Source organism: Schistocerca americana, chromosome 3, assembly GCF_021461395.2.
Source record: "Schistocerca americana isolate TAMUIC-IGC-003095 chromosome 3, iqSchAmer2.1, whole genome shotgun sequence".
Classification (NCBI taxonomy): Eukaryota; Metazoa; Arthropoda; class Insecta; order Orthoptera; family Acrididae; genus Schistocerca; species Schistocerca americana.
This window is the reverse complement of record NC_060121.1, coordinates 726,460,055-726,480,160: the sequence shown is the minus strand read 5'-3', so window position 1 is coordinate 726,480,160 and position 20,106 is coordinate 726,460,055. Positions and strand designations below refer to the sequence as shown.

Here is a 20,106-nt window from a genome sequence, read left to right as displayed (position 1 = left end):
TTTCGATATTGCAGATGAAAATTCCAAATCATTGTAGCTCCTTCCTGTTGCTAGGAATCTTAATGTTACTGCCAGGCGTTCATGAGGAGAAATTTCCCTTCTCATACAAGTAGTTTTCTCATAATATGAGGGGTTACATGCTTTAAGAGATAATTATAAGTTTCGACATCCATCCGCAAATAATTTCGCCAGTTCGCAACGAAATTCTTTTTTAATTACCGTTTCTCTGTTTGCCGAGGCGCCAACTGCCCGCAATTTTTCAATTAGAGCATTGTATGCTGCTGTCTTTTTGTCTCGGTCACTATATTCTTTACTTTTAATCTTCCACAAACATGGGTGGTTTCTGTATATTTCAATGAATTCACTTACAAACTCTCGAGAACACTGACGAGTATCAGCCATTTTAATGCCCTGTGCACACAAATATAAACACTAGACTGCGCAAACAGCTGTTTCGCGCCAGATTTGCGACGATCTCCTGTCCACACGCTCCAACTTGTCTGCGCAGATGTGGTTTGAACCGACAGATTTTAGAGGTTTCGCTCAAACCTCCAACTCCAACTTCCAGGTTTGCACACACCTCAGGTTGGTGCAAATCTTCTGTTCACACGCAACGATCTGTCTGCGCAGATGTGATGTGCGCAGACATTTGCGCAGACAGATCGTTGCGTGTGGACGGGCCTTAACACTGATTATGTTACTGACTAAGGTATTCTACCGAAACTCATCCAGATTTTTGGAGCAGCTAGCTTCACTAGCTTCTATATAGTTTAAGATTGTACATATTCATCAACTCCCATAGTACAGTTTCTTTAAAAGACACATTTTTAGAGCCGTTTTAAAATTCATTAAATTTTTTTGTGTCTTAATGTGTTGTGGTATCTCGTTCTAAAGTTTCTTCCCTGCTGGTAAAGGCCCATCTTGTTTAACTTTTGTTTTTGCATATTCACTATGCTGTTCCATTTTCTATTGAGTATTGTACTTATGAACTGTTTCATTTTTTTGCATTAGTTGGTCTTGAGTATCTGTTTTTTTTTAATGAAACATGTTACTTCTAAAATGTATGATTAACACAAATGCCAAAACACATCACAATGCAATGTCAGTGCCTAGTTTTTCTCCGGAATGAACGAAGTTTTGACGTTGATGGCGAAAACTGATGACTGAATTGGCCCTCACGTTTATATATTTTTTTGAATGTGTAAGAACATCAATCATACATGAATATTAAATAGTGGTTTACATGTTTCTCTTTGCTGTCTGAATAAAACTGTTCTGGTGACTTTTTTTAATTTGAATAACTTCACTCAGAACTTTGACCCTAAAAAGTAACAGATTAACACGGAGCCCCAGAACATGCCACAATGCAATTGCAATAGCGGCATTCACACAGTCCGTCAATAGCACAGAACGGGACGGAACACAGCGGAATGAAAGAGCCACGTTTTCTCCGAAAAAAAGAAAGTATTGACGTTGATGGGGAAAACTAATGACTACTCTTGCCTCACGTTTATATAACTTTTTGGATGTGCAAGATTGTCAATCATACATGAGTTTTATGAGAACAAAGTTTTTGTTTATTAAATATATTTTTATTAGTTACATTTTTTTGTGATCTATCGATGAACTAATGCTTAGACCGCAAAATATGAACTGATAGTACCAAGAAAAAAAATTCTGGCGCAGATGATACCTTTTTGTAGAAAAACCAAAAGTGTTACGTCTTTGGTGATGTTTTGTGTATAGAAACTTTGACACAACAGTGTCAATGTGACGTACCAACATGTGAAATGTGTTCATCTTCGGAAGCTGTTCGATGTAGTTGGTGTTAGCACGAATTGTGGGGTCAGAAATTGTTCGCCAGAGTTACTTCTTAAATTGTTACTATTTTGGCTGCTGTCTAGTTTTCCATTGTGTCTTTTGTTAGCTAAATTGTTATAGATAGTGTTGTGGGAAATTTTTCTTTGAAGAGGAAGTTTTTAATCAATTTGAAAGTGGAAATTGTAACATGTGGATTACATTGACGAGACCTGACAAGAGAAAACGAGAATTTTGATACTGTTTTTACATATTAATGTCTTGAACAATTGACGCAAACGTTATATGCTGCTTTAATTAAAGTACGAAAATATGTCTAAAGCAAGAGTTCATGAAAAGAATGGTACCGCTGCTGTTAAACAAACTGAATCCGTGTGGGTTAGGGCGTTTACATCGAATTCGGAATGGCCAGATAAGGTGAAATAAATTATGATTTAAATTATTGTCGTGCGTTTGTTGTTTACAGAGCCATAATAGTGAGTTCTTTCAGGAGGAATTTTTAGACGTGATCTATTGGGGAAGACAAGCCCTTGGAATCGTAATTGGATTGCTTTGGGGGCTAATACCACTGAGAGGATTTATTGGCCTGTTTTTGTAAGTTGCGTTGTCAGTTTTGTAATCAATCTTTTTTTCAATATGCATTACCCGAATGTTTAAATACGTTGTGTCTTTTGGTGTGCCTTCAAATATTTCATTGCTGTTACAATGACAGTAACAGTAGTATATCATAGTCGTTTACCTCATTAACATAGAGAGACTGAAGTGTTGCCAGCAGTATAAATCGACAGAAATATCTCATGTTGTGAGATGTTGGTTAACATTCAATTTGCTGTGTATGTGCTGCCATCTGCTACTCCTTGGTGAATATTGCTGTGTGAAGCACTGAGGCTGAATCCATTTGAAATATCAAACAACAGCTAAAACACACAAACATGAAGGGTAAAGAATTATCAAGTTAGTTGAAAAGTGTAGCCAGCTGACATCTAGGACAGGGGTAAGGGGAGATTTAGTGGAATGAGATGTTAAATATATGCTATTTGAAAAACATGTGTAATACTGTCCCTTTTTCCCACAATAAGTCTAGTTATACATATATTATTGACATAACATTTATCCCCTATAACTGTGGAAGTTAACACCATGTTATATTTTCAAAATTTCTCTTTAATGTATGTCATTCACAGTGTAGTTGTTTGCTGTCTGATGGTTTGTAGTGCTTCAGACACATGCAGTGGAGGAATGTAGTAACTGAAAATTGACAAAGCGTAGAACTAGTTGCACATTATGTCTTCAGTGGCTGCTGGTACAGTCCCATCATGTTTCAATGAAATCCCTGTTGCACATTTCTGTTCTTCCCATTACTTGCTGTGCATTCCCCAAGAGGTTCCATTATTTTGTCAGTTTGACTGCACATCAGATTCGTAAGTGGTAAATGTGTAGCAAGCTGCAGTCGTGTTCTGCATGTACTCGTCCAAAAATCATATCATATATTGACATCACAAGGTAGCATTGTAGTTTGCAACTTAGAGTTACATAATTAGTGTGGCTTTCTGAAAAAATTTCAACTTACATTGTTGTTCAGATTCCACTTTAAATTCTGTTTCCACTTCAGATATTCAATTCACATTGCATTAAGATTGCTTGTATTTTGTCTAGTGACATCATCAACATGACTTTAAACTGAGCACACCACTGTGGTGGTCAAACCAACATTTGTGTTAAAAACAGATTTACATGCCCGTTGCTGGTTGCAAGTACCCGATAAGGCAGCGAAAGAGTAACAGTTTATTTCCTAGCAATGACTGGAAACAATTGTAGCATCCTGTACGTAACGTAATGAAGGAAAGTCTGTTGTGTGCAAGGAGGAGTGTCCAAAATTTCTGAAGTTCACATTATATTTGTGATTTCAATTATAATAATACTAAGAAGGAAAAAAAAAAAAAAAATTGAGCCACTTCATGGAGCCGAAATTATAAAAGAAAGTAAAGTGAAAAACATGTGTCCTCTGGTCATTGTTTGTAACTGAACCACTACTTCAGCTGCTCAGAAACATTGCCAAAATGCTTCTCTTGACATCTTATACTTCGGTTAGCCACGTTTCCACCACAACCTTTGCACCAAAACACGTAGTAAAGAAATTATAAAAGATACGACAACAGCAGTTTAAGGCACTGTCGGAATCCACTATTCTAATGTCAAATGATTTCAGTTTAAACTTTCAAATACAATTTTTCTTTTCACACCTCTTACTGCTTACTTAAAGATATCCCCTCCTTGCTCCTTGGTGACTCTAAACAGTTATCTTACCATTTTACGTACTGTAGAGGACAAGAGCCTTTGTTTAGCCATTGTGTGTGCTGTTTGTGTTGTTGAATGTGTGTGCATGGCGCTTTACTGCTTTAAAAGTCGGTCTAAGGTCTATACTGTTACTCAATTATTATTTATAAAAGGTCTTTCTTTAGTGCAAAAAGTGAACACATTCATTTAATATTGTCTAGAATGTGGAGTTCCAAAGAAGACCTAGAGTGCACTTTCTTTTGATGATTTGTCTTTGTATCAGCAAAATTCTGAAAACATCCAAATTCAGTTTTCAAGACCAGCTATTTTCTCCTACCAGCAGCCTGTCCTGAATTTGAACAAATTTTTTGGGATTACTGTTATTGCTTAGTCAGTGTTCACAGATATGGTGATCAGTGTTACTAATTACACACAAGAGCACACATGCATAGTACACAGAATATGAAACTAATGGCACAACTGTGGGAATAAAGGAGTTTTGGGCAGGGATAAATTAAGTACGATAATCCTAATAATGATTTACCAAAACAAAAACTAATGAAACCTACAAACATATCATCGATCGGTCATCGAAAATCTTACCTGTCCAAAAAACAATGCACTCCAATATAGCTGAAAGTAAAGCAGTCATCAGTCTGAATGATTGTTTTGATTGCTGTACTAGACATGGTAGTGTTGAAGATTGTTTGCTGTTGCCTTCCTCTGACCTTTGCACTGACTTAACCAGCCAGTAGTGGGTGCCGTAATGTGCATATTGAGCCATGGTGCAACTCAACGTCCCTCACAGCAACAAACATTGTGCAAGGTGAAAGAAGTGATAAGTGACATAAGAATCGTAAGACTGGAACAAACCCAGGATCATAGGATTTGAAATCTGGTGTTTTAGCACTGAGCCGCCAATACTGACCAATATCAGCAAATAATTAAGATCATCAAGTAACAACCCAATCCACAAAATCATAAAAAAAACTATGGAACCCACCTAATTATGTCCCACATACTTAACAGCAACTTTGGTCAATTTCATTCGTTCACTGCAGTGCTACCATTTCACACATTCTGTTACTAGGCTATACAACTGCAGAAATTTAATTCTGATCATCATATTGTCACCCGTAGTGACAACCAATGTACGACTCGTGTATTTCGATGTAGGGTTCAAAACTAGTAACAGATGGAAAAACAAAAATTAAATTTTCAACCATTAACAACACAGTGAATTAACAGTTCCAAAACTGAAAACAAAATTAGTAGCTTATAACTAATGGCATTAAAATAACTGTCTGACAAGCAAACAAAAACAGACATATAGAAAAAACAGTCCTCCCCCCCCCCCCCCCCCCCCCCCCCCCATAAACCATGGACCTTGCTGTTGGTGGGGAGGCTTGCGTGCCTCAGCGATACAGATAGCCGTACCGTAGGTGCAACCACAACAGAGGGGTATCAGTTGAGAGGCCAAACAAATGTGTGGTTCCTGAAGAGTGGCAGCAGCCTTTTCAGTAGTTTCAGGGGCAACAGTCTGGAAGATTGACTGATCTGGCCTTGTAACACTAACCAAAATGGTCTTGCTGTGCTGGTACTGCGAATGGCTGAAAGCAAGGTGAAACTACAGCCGTAATTTTTCCCGAGGGCATGCAGCTTTATTATAGGGTTAAATGATAATGGTGTCCTCTTGGGTAAAATAGTCCCCCATTCGGATCTCCGGGCGGGGACTACTCAGGAGGACGTTGTTATCAGGAGAAAGAAAACTGGCATTCTACGGGTCGGAGTGTGGAATGTCAGATCCCTTAATCAGGCAAGTGGTTAGAAAATTTAAAAAGGGAAATGGATAGGTTAAAGTTAGATATAGTGGGAATTAGTGAAGTTCGGTGGCAGGAGGAACGAGACTTCTGGTCAGGTGAATACAGGGTTATAAATACCAAATCAAATAGGGGTAATGCAGGAGTAGGTTTAATAATGAATAGGAATGCGGGTAAGCTACTACAAACAACATAGTGAACGCATTATTGTGGCCAATATAGATACGAAGCCCATGCCTACTACAGTAGTACAAGATTACATGCCAACTAGCTCCACAATTCACGAAGAGATTGATGAAATGCGTGATGAGATAAAAGAAATTATTGAGATAGTGAAGGGAGACAAAAATTTAATAGTCATGGGTGACTGGAACTCGATAGTAGGAAAAGGAAGAGAAGGAAACGTAGTATGTGAATATGGAATGGGAGTAAGGAATGAAAGAGGAAGCCGCCTGGTAGAATTTTGCACAGAGCATAACTTAATCATAGCTAACACTCGGTTAAAGAATTGTAAAAGAAGATTGTATACATGGAAGAAGCCTGGAGATACTGGAAGGTCTTGGAAATTGTAAGACATTTCCAGGGGCAGATGTGGACACTGACCACAATCTATTGGTTATGAACTGTATATTAAAGACGAAGAAACTGCAAAAAGATGGAAATTTGAGGAGATGGGACCTGGATAATCTGAAAGAACAAGAGGTTGTAGAGAGCTTCAGGGAGAGCATTAGGGAACGATTGACAAGAATGGGGGAAAGAAATACAGTAGAAGAAGAATGGGTAGCTTTGAGAGATGAAATAGTGAAGCTAGCAGATGATCAAGTACGTAAAAAGGCGAGGGCTAATAGAAATCCTTGGGTAACAGAAGAAATATTGAATTTAATTGATGAAAGGAGAAAATAGAAAAATGCAGTAGATGAAACAGGCAGAAAGGAATACAAACATCTCAAAAATGATATAACACAGGAAGTGCAAAATGGCTAAGCAAGGATGGCTAGAGGACAAATGTAAGGCTGTAGATGCGCATATCACTAGGGGTAAGATAGATACTGCCTACAGGAAAATTAGAGACCTTTGGAGAAAAGAGAACCACTTGCATGAATATCAAGAACTCAGATGGAAACCCAGTTCTAAGCAAAGAAGGGAAAGCAGAAAAGTTGAAGGAGTATGTAGAGGGTCTATACAAGGGCGATGTTCTTGAGGACAATATTATAGAAATGGAAAAGAATGTAGATGAAGATGAAATAGGAGATATGATACTGCGTGAAGTGTTTGACAGAGCACTGAAAGACCTAAGTCGAAACAAGGCCCCCGGGAGTAGACAACATTCCATTAGAACTACTGACAGCCTTGGGAGAGCCAGGCTTAACAAAACTCTGCCATCTAGCGAGCAAGATGTACGAGACAGGCAAAATACCCTCAGACCTAAAGAAGAATATAATAATTCCGAGATCAGTTTGGATTCCGTAGAAATGTTGGAACATGTGAGGCAATACTGACCCCCTACGACTTATCTTAGAAAATAGATTAAGGAAAGGCAAACCTACGTTTCTAGCATTTGTAGACTTGGAGAAAGCTTTTGACAAAGTTGACTGTAATACTCTCAAATTCTGAAGGTGGCAGGGGTAAAATACAGGGTGCGAAAGACTATTACAATTTGTACAGAAAGCAGATGGCAGTTATGAGAGTCGAGGGGCATGAAAGGGAAGCAGTGGTTGGGAAGGGAGTGAGACAAGTTGCAGCCTATCCCCAGTGTTATTCAATCTGTATATTGAACAAGCAGTAAAGGAAACAAAAGAAAAGTTCAGAGTAGGGATTAAAATCCATGGAGAAGAAATAAAAACTTTTAGGTTCGCCGATGACATTGTAATTCTGTCAGAGACAGCACAGGACCTGGAAGAGCAGCTGAACGGAATGGACAGTGTCTTGAAAGGAGGATATAAGATGAACACCAACAAAAGCAAAACGAGGATAATGGAATGTAGTCGAATTAAATCGGGTGGTGATGCTGGAATTAGATTAGGAAATGAGACGCTTAAAGTAGTAAATGAGTTTTGCTATTTGGGGAGCAAAATAACTGATGATGGTCGAAGTAGAGAGGATATAAAATGTAGACTGGCAATGGCAAGGAAAGCGTTTCTGAAGAAGAGAAATTTGTTAACATTGAGTATAGATTTAAGTAAGTCGTTTCTGAAAGTATTTGTATGGAGTGTAGCCATGTGTGGAAGTGAAACGTGGACGATAAATAGACAAGAAGAGGATAGAGGCTTTCGAAATGTGGTGCTACAGAAGAATGCCGAAGATTAGATGGGTAGATCACATAACTAATGAGGAGGTATTGAATAGAATTGGGGAGAAGAGGAGCTTGTCGCACAACTTGACTAGAAGAAGGGATCGGTTGGTATGGCATATTCTGAGGCATCAAGGGGTCACCAATTTAGTATTGGAGGGCAGCGTGGAGGGTAAAAATCGAAGAGGGAGACCAAGAGATGAATACACTAAACAGATTCAGAAGGATGTAGGTTGTAGTAAGTACTGGGAGATGAAGCAGCTTGCACAGGATAGAGTAGCTTGGATAGCTGCATCAAGCCAGTCTCTGGACTGAAGACCACAACAACAGCAGAACAAAAAGTAACATACAGCTTTAAAAAGAGTACTACACCTATTCATCACTGATTTTGTTTGAATTTGTTGTACATGCAAGCTTTGGCAAGAGATGCAAGAGACAGAACTGGAGCTCCAGGTGGTCATGCACTTAGAAAAATAGCATTTTTGGTATTGGTTGGGTGAAGTACAAGCAATTTATATTAGCATAATTTCCAGGCAGTGGTTGGTGGAATAGAAAGAGTACAGAACAGTAATCCAAAGATCGTGGAGTCTAGTCCCTACATGGAACCTTTTTTTTAACTGTCAGTTTTTATTTTACTACACTGCAAACAAACCAAAACATGAATAAAGTAGTCACTCATATGCACCACAATATGCTCTCTCTTTCTTGAAAAATTATTGCCAACAGTCTATTCATGTCTACAAGAGTACTGTTTCTTTTGGACTGAGGATTCAAAAGAACAGTGGCTGAGTATGCAGCAAAAAAGAGGTGGTCATCATTACTTCATAAAAATTCTAGGAAATGTACAGTAACACTAAGCAAATAATTTTTGACTGATTTGATGAAACTCTACAGGTAGAACTGACAAATTTCTTCTGTTAATTGACTTGTGCAGAAGCAAACAAATCAACAGTTATAAGAAAAGATTTCTCAAGATGGAGGAGGATTGCCATCATGCAGTGTTAAATGACTTCCCACCAACTGTACTCTGCTAGTGCAACCCTGTGGTGTATACTTCTATCATTAGGTAAAGAGTGTGATGAAAAACCTTCAAAACTCCTCTACCTCTTCGAGAAAGAAAAAGAAATCACATCCTGAGAAGACTGCATCAAAATACATTCAATTGTACATCTCCAGCTATCCTTACCAATACTTGGCAAAATGATGTTTTGTGATATTTGCTCCTATAGCAAATGGGAGAAAATCTTTATGAATGTGAACCAAGTTTGTTTTTCTATAGAAACTGTGAAACAATGATGATGTTGTAAAAATGCAGCTTTGATAATGTTAAAGAGGCCAAGAAAATTACATCCCCTAGTATTGTGGTGAATATCACCCCAGCATATGTAAATCAGCTTTAAAATACTAAAAGTATTTAATTATATGCTCAAATTCTTAAGTACAACCTATAATCCTGGTAATTTATTTCCAGTCCCAAATTTTCTTTGCCTTTTCTTTTCTTGTCTTTTATAAAAATATTACCAAATACAGTACATTTAACATTATTCTGATTTATTTGCTGCAATGTAAAAGTAGAAAATAGACAGCACTTTCTGCATAACAACTCAGCCTCACGACCCTCTGATTAGTGTTCTGTCCTTTCTGCTGTGCCCATCGCTATCTGGAAACTACACTAATGTAAATGGCTGATGTATCGCCTGACCCGCACAAAAAAACATGCTCATTTGGAGCTCCTACTTCAGTCACTTTCATTTCTGGCCAAGCACTGCATAAACCACAAATTTGGATGAAATTGGTGGTGATGAGTAGCCGCTGCCCCCATGTAAGTCCAATGCCTTGCCAACAACAGCTACATAAATCTCACACACATGGACATCAAAACACTATTTGTGCCACCACAGACAACAGAACACCATCTTCAAGCATTATGCATTCCAAATATGCCATGCAAACATGACCTCACACAACACAACATAGCTAGTTACAGGTATATAAACCGAGGGGCGATACGGGAACTTCAGTTGACCCCTTTCCACAGTTCTGTTATTAATAAGTGTGTTACTTGTAAATTGTAAGTGTGTGAGGGCAACTCGAAATAAATTCATCCTTTTTATTGTCATGTCATTTTCTTTTCCAGGTTTGTGTTGATAAATGCTGGCCTCATATACATATATTTCACAAATTTTCAAAATATAGATGAAGAGGAGTATGGTGGTGCTTGGGAGATAACCAAAGAAGGGTTTATGACTTCCTTTGCTGGATTTTTGGTTAGTATATTTTGGTACATTTTTTTATTACTTCTGCAGAAGATACAGCTTAATTGTACAAGTGTTCCTGTTTTTGGTTGCTTGTTTGCTGGTTTTTAATTCATAATCCAGTTTTAGCTGTCAGGTTTTTAACTAAGTGCCATAAGAAACCCTTGCTTTCATAGACAGGATCTATTAGAATGCTGGATGAGGGAATTGGCAAAGAATGATGCTCACTTTTCATGTAATTACATTTTATTCTGTCATTGCTTCTATTGTTCCATCAATTCAACAGTTTCTCATTCTCTTTCCATGATTTAGATGGGTAGTTCTGGAATGTAGCTGTTTCTTAAAAGCTCCACCCATATTGTGACTATTGTTGGCATCTTGTGACTTTTAAGATTTTGGTGGTGGGGAAGGGTGGAGTTAATTAGCTAGTAAGTACTGTAAACTGCCTCTGTCTTATTTCTTCCCATCAATTGAGAACCTAACCTACACTAACCTCAGAAAAATAGGTACAGTGAAAAACAAGAAGTCAGGTCAAAAGTTGCAAGAATCAATAGAGGAACTTGGTCTGCTAGAGCCACAGCGAAAAAAAGTCAACTAACAGCAGGCAACATTAAAATTCTGGATTGGTTAATTTGATGCTGTTACATGTAAGTTATGTATGGAAATGTTTAAGGCAGTACTCTTGCAAAGAGGTTTCTGGATACTAATTACTTGAAGGAATTGGTTTGTGTGATTTTACTTCCTACGTGGTGAGTGACGGAGTTGATCACCTACCTTGTGCTCAACCAGTACACCCAAGAAGGGGAGCTTGCCTTGTCTCTCCGTTGTGGTAGTGTATATATGTTATAATGAACTCCATTCTTTGATTCATAACTGCTGAAGAGCCGTAATGTAGTGCCCAGTGTACCACATGTTGAATGCTGTTTGATCTGTCACCTGTTTCACCAGTGGATAATGAGGGAGCAATTAGGAGCCCCACTAATTAAAAAATATGTTGGATATAATGGCAACAAACAGACCTGACCTCTTTGAAGATGTCCACATCGAAATTGGTATCAGTGACTGTGACGCAGTTTTGGCAACAATGGTTGCCAGTGTACAAAGGGCAGCTAAAACAAGCAGAAAGATATATATGTTCAGTAAACTAGATGAAAAACCAGTAGTGTCATATCTCAGTGAGGAACTTGAAACTTTCATCACAGCATAGGAGCATGTAGAGGAACTATAGCTCAAGTATAAAAGAATAGTTGACCACACACTGGATAGATATATACGTAGTAGAACAGTTCGTAATGGGAGGGCATCTCCATGATATACAGTCACTGTAAAGAAACAGAGATTACTGCATAATAGATGTACAACAAAGTACAAGGCTATAGATAGAGAGGTGCTGATTAAACATGTTTGGATGTCAAGATAGCAATGTGTGATGTCTTCAGTGACTACCATAGCAGAGTATTGTCAAATGAACTTCCACAAAACCCAAAGAAATTCTAGTCGTATGCAAAGGCCCACAGTGGCACCAAAGTTAGTGTCTAGTCCCTATCGAATGAGATAAGAACTGAAATTTAGGGTAACAAAGCAAAGCTGAAATGCTTAACGTTGATTTCAAAAGTTCCTTTACAAAGGAAAACCCAGGAGAATTGTCCCAATTTAATCTTCGTATCACTGAAAACATGAATGAAATAAGTATTGGTGTCAGTGGTGTTGAGAAACGGCCAAATTAGTTCAAATTGAACAAAGCTACGGGATCTGATGGAATCCGTATCAGATTCTATACTGAATTTGCTGCTGAGTTAGCACCTGTACCAACTATTCCCTAGAACAAGAAACTGTGCATAGTTCCTGGAAAAAAAGCACAGCTCACACCTGTTTACAAGAAGGGCAGTACAAGTGATTCGCAAACTACCGTCCAATATCCTTGACATCCATTTATTGTAGAACCTTAGAACATATTCTGAGTTGAAACATACTAAGGTATCTTGAACAGAATGACCTCTTCAATGCCAGCAAGCATAGATTCTAGAAACATTGATATTGTGAAACTCGGCTTGCACTTTTCTCACACAACACACAGAAAGATTTGGATCAAAGCTGTCAGGTAGATGCTGTATTTCTTGACTTCCAAAAAGCATTTGACTTAGTACCACACATATGCTTATCATCAAACGTACTGTCATATGGGTCTCAATTTGTCACTGGATTGAGGATTTTTTTGATAGGGCAGACGCAGCATGTTATCTTGGCTGAAGAGTCATTGTTGGACATAAAGTAACTTCGGGTGTGCTCAAGGGAAGTGTGTTAGGTCTTTTGCTGTTCATGTTGTATATTAATGACCTTGCAGACAATATTAATAGTAACCTCAGACCTTTTGCAGATGATGCAGTTATCTATGATGAAGTCATGTCAGAAAGAAGCTGCATAAATATTCTGTCAGATCTCAGTAAGATTTCAAAGTGGTGCAGAAATTGGCAACTTGCTTTAAATGTTCAGGAATGTAAAACTGTGCACTTCACAAAATGAGAAAACATAGTATCCACGGCTATAACATCAATGAGTCACAGTTGGAATTGGCCAACTCATTCAAATAGCTGTTTGTAACACTGTAGGAATATGAAGTAGAATGGTCACATACCCTCAGCTGTGGGCAAAGCAGGTAGCAGTCTGGGTTTATTGCTAGAATACTGCGGAAGTGCAATCAGTCTACAAAGGAGATTGCTTACATATCAATCATGTGACCGGTTATAGAATATTGCTCCAGTGTGTGGAACCTATACCATATAGGACAAACAGGGATATCGAAAATATAAAGAGTAGCATGAATGGTCACAGGGTAGTTTGATCTATCACGGAAATACTGAAGGAACTGACATGGAAGACTCTTGAAGAAAGAAGTGAACTATCCCGAGACAGTCTATTAATGAACTTCCAAAAACAGTGATTTAAGTGATGACTAAGAATATACTACAATCTCACATATATTGCTCACATAGGGATTGTGAGGATAAGATTAGAATAATTAATGCACACACAGAGACATTCAAACAGTCATTCTTCCCACACTTCATACGTGAATGGAATGGGAAGAAACCCTAATAACTGGTGCAATGGGATGTGTCCTCTACCATGCACTTCATAGTGGTTTGCAGAGTGTAGATGTAGATGTTGATGGCTGTAACAACAGGTCTAAGAGGAATCGCTCCCATATAAAGTCCATAAATTGTGGGAGGTTGGCAGCACATGGCATTATTATTTTGAATGATTTGATTGATGATGGATCAGATGTAATTTGTTTGATAATGTTCCTGGTGACCCAGATTCTTTATACAGGTTCTGTCTTCATGAATGAATGTGGCAGAGTTCGTTGATGGTTGCAGAGCAGTAGATCTTCTGCTTCATCTTCATACATGAAAACAAAAATACAGTATTACATTTTGGCCGAAATTTTACTGAATTTTGTTGTTTTATTTTCAAATGTGGTTATGAAATGCAAGCCAGTTGTTAAAAGTATTGTCTTTGTTATCTTGGGAACCTCAAAAGGCCCTTATATATGAGTGCCTGATTATTTTGCAGTTTCCGAGTGTGCTGTTAATAATGAGTAACCTTGAACATTAGTGCACATTTATTAAATGATCTGTAAATGCAGGTACCATGTAAAGTTCTAACTAGTAATACTACTTTCATTTTAAGGTAGTGCATTAACTGCACTAAAATTTTCCCTAATAGCCGGGTGTATCTGCTATCACTGAGAGATATACTGAAAGTTCTTAAAGTTATACATTGATCAATGTCCTCAAGTATCTATAGCAAGAAAATGCTTGCCTAGTTTTGATAAAGTCAATTGTACATGAATACTCCAGATGCTATGATTGTATCTCCCCTCCTCCTCCCCCCCCCCTTTTCTTCTCTGTTCCTTTTGTGAGTGGTGCGCAGGAAGAATGGCAACGGATAAGCCTCTGTATGAGGCTTAAATTACTCTTATTTTTCTGTCATAGCATTTCAAGGCATGCATACAAGCACAAGTAATATGTGGCTGACTCTTCACGGAATCTGCACTCTTGTTACAAAAAATCTCTCCATGATACACTACACTTATCTTTTAGTGTCTGCCGCTGGAGTTTTGTGAACATCTGCATAACATCGTCGAGCTTATTGGATAAAGCTGTGATGAAACACACCTTTTTCATTGACTGTTTCTTCTATCACTCCTACCTTTGAGGGTGAGGCTCGCAAATAGTACTAAAGAATAATTCAAATAAGCATTCAGTAAACTATCTGTTTCATTGCTGAAAAATATATATATATATATATAAAACAAAGATGCTGTGACTTACCAAACGGGAAAGTGCTGGTAGACAGACAGAATAAAACACACACACACACACACACACACACACACACACACACACACACACACAAATTTCAAGCTTTCGTAACCCGAGGTTGCTTCATCAGGAAAGAGGGAAGGAGAGGGAAAGACGAAAGGATGTGGGTTTTAAGGGAGAGTGTAAGGAGTCATTCCAAACCCGGGAGCGGAAAGACTTACCTTGGGGGGGGAAAAAAAGGACAGTTATACACTTGCGCGCGCACACACACACACACACACACACACACACACACACACACACACACACACACATATATCCATCCGCACACATACAGACACAGGCAGACATATGTAAATGCAAGGTTGGGCAGAGATGTCAGTCGAAGCGGAAGTACAGAGGCAAAGATGTTGTTGAATGACAGGTGATGTATGAGGGGCGGCAACTTGAAATTAGCGGTGGTTGAGGCCTGGTGGGTAGCGGGAAGAGAGAATACATTGAAGGGCAAGTTCCCATCTCCCACCAGGCCTCAACCTCCGCTAATTTCAAGTTGCCGCCCCTCGTACAACACCTGCCATTCAACAACATCTTTGCCTCTGTACTTCCACCTCAACTGACATCTCTGCTCAACCCTGGATTTACATGTGTCTGCCTTTGTCTATATGTGTGTGTGTGTGTGTGTGTGTGTGTGTGTGTGTGTGTGTGTGGGCGCGCGCGCGTCTGTCCTTCTTTCCCCCTAAGGTAAGTCTTTCTGCTCCCGGGACTGGAATGACTCCTTACCCTCTCCCTTAAAACCCACATCCTTTCGTCTTTCCCTCTCCTTCCCTCTTTCCTGATGAACCAACCTCAGGTTGCGAAAGCTTGAAATTTGTGTGTGTCTTTGTGTGTTTTTTATTGTGTCTATCTACCAGTGCTTTCCCGTTAGGTAAGTCACAGCATCTTTGTTTTTTATATATATTTTCCCACATGGAGTTTTTCCGTCTATTATATTCATATCTTTCATTGGTGAAGTATATTTTAGTAGCATATTTCCAATTAATTGCATATGATCACTCCAGATTATTACTCCTGGGTATTTTGAACTTTCCAGTGACTGATGGTCAATTATGTAATTGAACTGCACAACCTATTTATATGCATATTTATCTTGAAGGTCAGGAGCCTGTGTCTGCACAAAGTGTCTGCGCTCTGTAGGTTTCCCTGCATTCTACAACTTTTCAATATACAACAATCCACCAGATGATTTACGTACTTCATGAACAGTAATGGCTCTATAACACTTACTTGAGGTGTACTGTAAAGGTACTTCCATGTTCAACAGAAATGTCCTTTTAGAAGTTATAATGTGTTTACAAAGAGGTTTAGTTGGAATTTTAAAACTTCTTTTGTTTAATTTTTACTTTAAACATGCCAATTGTTAAATTGATAGTGTTGAAACTGGATACCCAGATAAAACTTCAATACAATGATATGTACTGCAGAAAAACTAAAAAAGGATTGTTATATGAAAATACATCCAGGAGAAAGGACCCACAAGAGAAGATAGTATTTAAGGTATTGTTGGTAAATAAAGCCTTAATAATGTTATAAATTCCATCAGATCTACCTTTCCATCCATACTCTTCAAATCAATGTTTAGTAAATGGCAGAGGGTGCTTCCTATTGCAGCAGTTGTCATTCAGGTGAAACATGGATAATTGTTTATAAATGATGCAATTACTTAAAATGAAGTACTGTCTGAAAAAAAAAAAACTTTACAAATATTAAGTCCGGTCTTGATAAAATTTCAGAATGGTGCCAAGATTGTTCAGAAATGTAAAATTGCAACTTCACAAAAAGGAAAACATAGTATCCTTTGACTACAGTGTAAAAAAGTCACAGTTGCAATCAATCAATTCATACAAACACCTGGAAGTCACACTTTCAAGTTAAGTGAATTGGAATGGTCACATAAATTCAGTTGTAGGCAGACTTTAGTTTACTGGTAGAATATTTGGTAAATGCAGTCGGTGTACAAGGGAGATTGCATACTAAACACTTGTGACCCATCCTAGAATATTGCTCAGGTGTGTGGGATATGAACGAAATAGGACTAACAGGTGATATTGAACATATACAGAGAAGAGCAGTACAAATGGTCACAGGTTTGTTTGACCTGTGAATATCTGCACAAATATGCTAAAGAAAACTGGCAGACACTTGTAGATGAAAACTATCCTGAGGAAAGCCTAAATGCAAAGCTTCATGAACCAGCTTTAAACCTGTATGTTGGCAAAAAAGAAAAAGCCTCAGTTAACAGCAATGGAAGACTGTACAATGTCTGGCTCTTACTTATTTCCATTCTGCAACAAAAATCAAGAATTTCTGTATATATCTGCTGTAGTTGCAACTTTCCATAGCTTGAATCTAAAACAATGCAGCAGCTTATTCTTAGACCTCAGATTTGCTAGTTCTGCCTGCATAAAATTGTCAAAGAAACATTTCTCTCCCACTCCCCGGTTCTTCATGCAGGAAGTGGGTTCGTATTTTAAGATCGTGTGCAATTCCCTGAGTTGAGAAAAAAGGTCAAAACCTTCTTTCAGTAACTATCAGTTAACCAATATTAGTAAACTGCCACTCTCAGATTTACAGCATTTTTACAAGGGAACATTGAATACTCACGTGAATTTCCAGTACATATAGCTGTCATCCAGAAACCACAAATAAAACATAAAAAAGGAAGGCATCACTTAGCAGCTAAGAACCTATGTCTATCTGAAATTTACAAATAGCCTTAGAGTTCCTGGAGCTGCTACAGTCCGTAACTACTACAGGTATGACATAGGTTTCAAACAAACATTACCATGGGCGAGTATACCTTGCTGTGTTCAGTGACCACTAGGCTCTTATACCTGAATGAGTATGTAGGCCTGCCTTCCAGCTTCATCATGCCACTGCATAGTACAAAACTTCTTCATCAAGGCAATTGATGAGGGATGTGTTACTCATTCTGTTGTCAAGGTGCATCCATAGCAGGTTTCCCTCATTGGCCTTTAACCCAAGAATAATAGAGACTGAGTTTAAAAATACCAATTGAGACCCCCCTAGGCCTAAATGAACCGTCACACAGAGCTCTGTCTTTAATGATTATAAATCTATGTAGCAGTCAAAGTGCACCAACCTCCCATCCCATTCCAGAATGAATTTTCATTTGGTGGCAGACTGTGTGCTAATTTTAAACTTCCTTGCCCCTGTAGATTAAAACTGTGTGCCGAACTTGGCCTCTGACTTGGGACATTAATTTTCTTCCTACAGCTTTTATCAGTACCCCAATCTAACATGATATTTTCTTCAATGCCCCTCCAAAGCTTCTCTTTTTATTGCCGTTTACTCATATGAATTTGCACCACAAACATGTTTTTCACTGTATATGGTTACCAGTACTGTCTGTCACCATCCATGTACGTAATTTTTTCTTGGTCCAGTCAGATTAATGTGACCATGACCTATTTTGGAAATTAGCGTGTGATAATACCTTGCAGAATGCAGGTGGCAGCACTAGCAGTGGAGGGTATATATAGGGCATTGGTGGATGCTAGAAACAGTGCAGTCGTTGTCGTAATGTGGAAATGGAGTGAATTATCTGATGGATGTCCATAATGGCATGATCATTGGCTTTTGGGCCAAGGGAGGAAGCATTTCCATTATGGCTAAGTTTGTAAAGTGTTTGCACGCCACTGTCGTTAATGTATACCTTGAATGGCAAAATGGTGCTATCCAAAACTGGCACTGAGACAGCTGTGGTGCACCATGGGCCATTGATGACAGGGATGGATGAGTGTGGAGATGCGTACAGGTGAACAGACATGCAGTTGTTGTGCAACTGACTGCCTAGATGAGCCAAGAGGCTACTAACAGTGTCACCTTCATAACTGTTCAGCAAATGTTGCTGCGTGTGGGCCTCCCCAGTGGGCACCTGGCTCATGCACCCATGCTGACTGATGTTCGTCTGCGATGAAGGCTGGAATTTGCATGCCAGTACCGCAAGTGGATGTCCATTGAGTGGCGACAGATTGCCTTTCCTGTTGACTGAGATGCCATTGGCATGTACAGCGTGAAGCATCTGAAAGCAAACACCATGCAATTGTAGTCGGAATTGTCCAGGACAGAGGAAGGAGCATTATGGTCTGGAGAATGCTTTGATGGCATGTCCTGTGTGATCTCATCATTCTGGAAGGCACAGTGAATCAACACAAGTATGCATCTATTCTAGGGAACCATGTCCATCCCTACACGTAGTTTGTTTTTCCCTGACATGATGGCAGATACTATCAAGACAGTACATGTTACACAGCTCATGGTTTAGTGCATGGTTCAAAAAGAAACAGGATGAGTGTATCGTACTCCTCTGGTCACCAGACTCCCCAGATTTAAACCCAGTCAAGAATCTGTGGGACTGCCTCAATCAAGCTGTTTATGTCATGGATCCTCAGCCGAGAAACCTATGGCAGCTGGCCAGGGCACTGGAGTCACCATGGCTCAGCTTTGCTTTTGGTACTACTGAGGACCTCATTGACACTCGTCTTGCATGTCTCAAAGTAGTCTGCACCGCAAAAGCTTTTGACAAGTACTCACATTCATGTGACTGGACAGAGTAGATGTTTGAATCAGGCACTTTACTTTTCCAGCCTCCTCCTAGTCTTCTACCCCTGTTCCTCATACTGTACTGCTTTGCAGACATTTCACTTGTTGCATAGTGTAATGGATTGTACCACATATCACTAATATTTGTTTGATGTGCCAACATTAATTATTGTTTATAATTTCTTATTTACATATTTGTTTATTTTCTAGGTGACGTGGATCATAATTTATTCAGGGTTAAATTTTGACTGATTGCATTTGTGTGAACATTACTGTAATGTTCTGGGAATGTTGTTACAAAATAGTGAACTAGAAAAGTACACTTTGCAGCTGTTTGGCCTGTAAAGAAGTATGTAAGTTATTTATCTTGTTAATAAAAAGATGTATGGTGTCTGTTTTAATATATAATTACATGTATACAGAAGATTATTGTCAGAGGTTCCTGTACAATTGATTTAATCTGGGTATATGCCATTTATCTACTTTATGTTGTAACTTTAAATTGTTATTTGAATGAAAGATTTTGAGGAAAGTGAGAAATGCACTAACACCTGCACGGACAGCTTCACAAAAACTCACTGTCGAAACCAACAAAATGGAAATACTTCTCTCCATACAGTAGTGAAAGCAAACTGAAAATCGAATTAACAACTCCACATTTTAGTTCCATTATTGGATATTTTATAATGTGAAACTTT

The 20,106-nt window shown here is 38.6% G+C and overlaps 1 protein-coding gene across 1 annotated transcript; it reads left to right on the top strand.

The window, feature by feature from the left end:
• Nucleotides 1–1,755: 1,755 nt before the first annotated feature.
• On the top strand, nt 1,756–19,816 carry LOC124607198 (respirasome Complex Assembly Factor 1). The gene is made up of 4 exons (XM_047139421.1): nt 1,756–2,235; nt 2,309–2,412; nt 10,343–10,472; nt 19,619–19,816. Exons 1-4 carry the CDS (start codon nt 2,131–2,133, stop codon nt 19,658–19,660), a joined length of 381 nt encoding a protein of 126 aa, XP_046995377.1. The 5' UTR covers nt 1,756–2,130; the 3' UTR covers nt 19,661–19,816.
• Nucleotides 19,817–20,106: the final 290 nt, after the last annotated feature.

Bases quoted from the DNA above. Each gene is read 5' to 3' on its own strand.
- LOC124607198 (XM_047139421.1), top strand. From the start codon at position 2,131: ATGTCTAAAGCAAGAGTTCATGAAAAGAATGGTACCGCTGCTGTTAAA. The intron at 2,413-10,342 runs GTAAGTTGCGTT...TTTCTTTTCCAG, and splicing joins GGATTTATTGGCCTGTTTTT to GTTTGTGTTGATAAATGCTG. The intron at 10,473-19,618 runs GTTAGTATATTT...TTTATTTTCTAG, and splicing joins CTTCCTTTGCTGGATTTTTG to GTGACGTGGATCATAATTTA.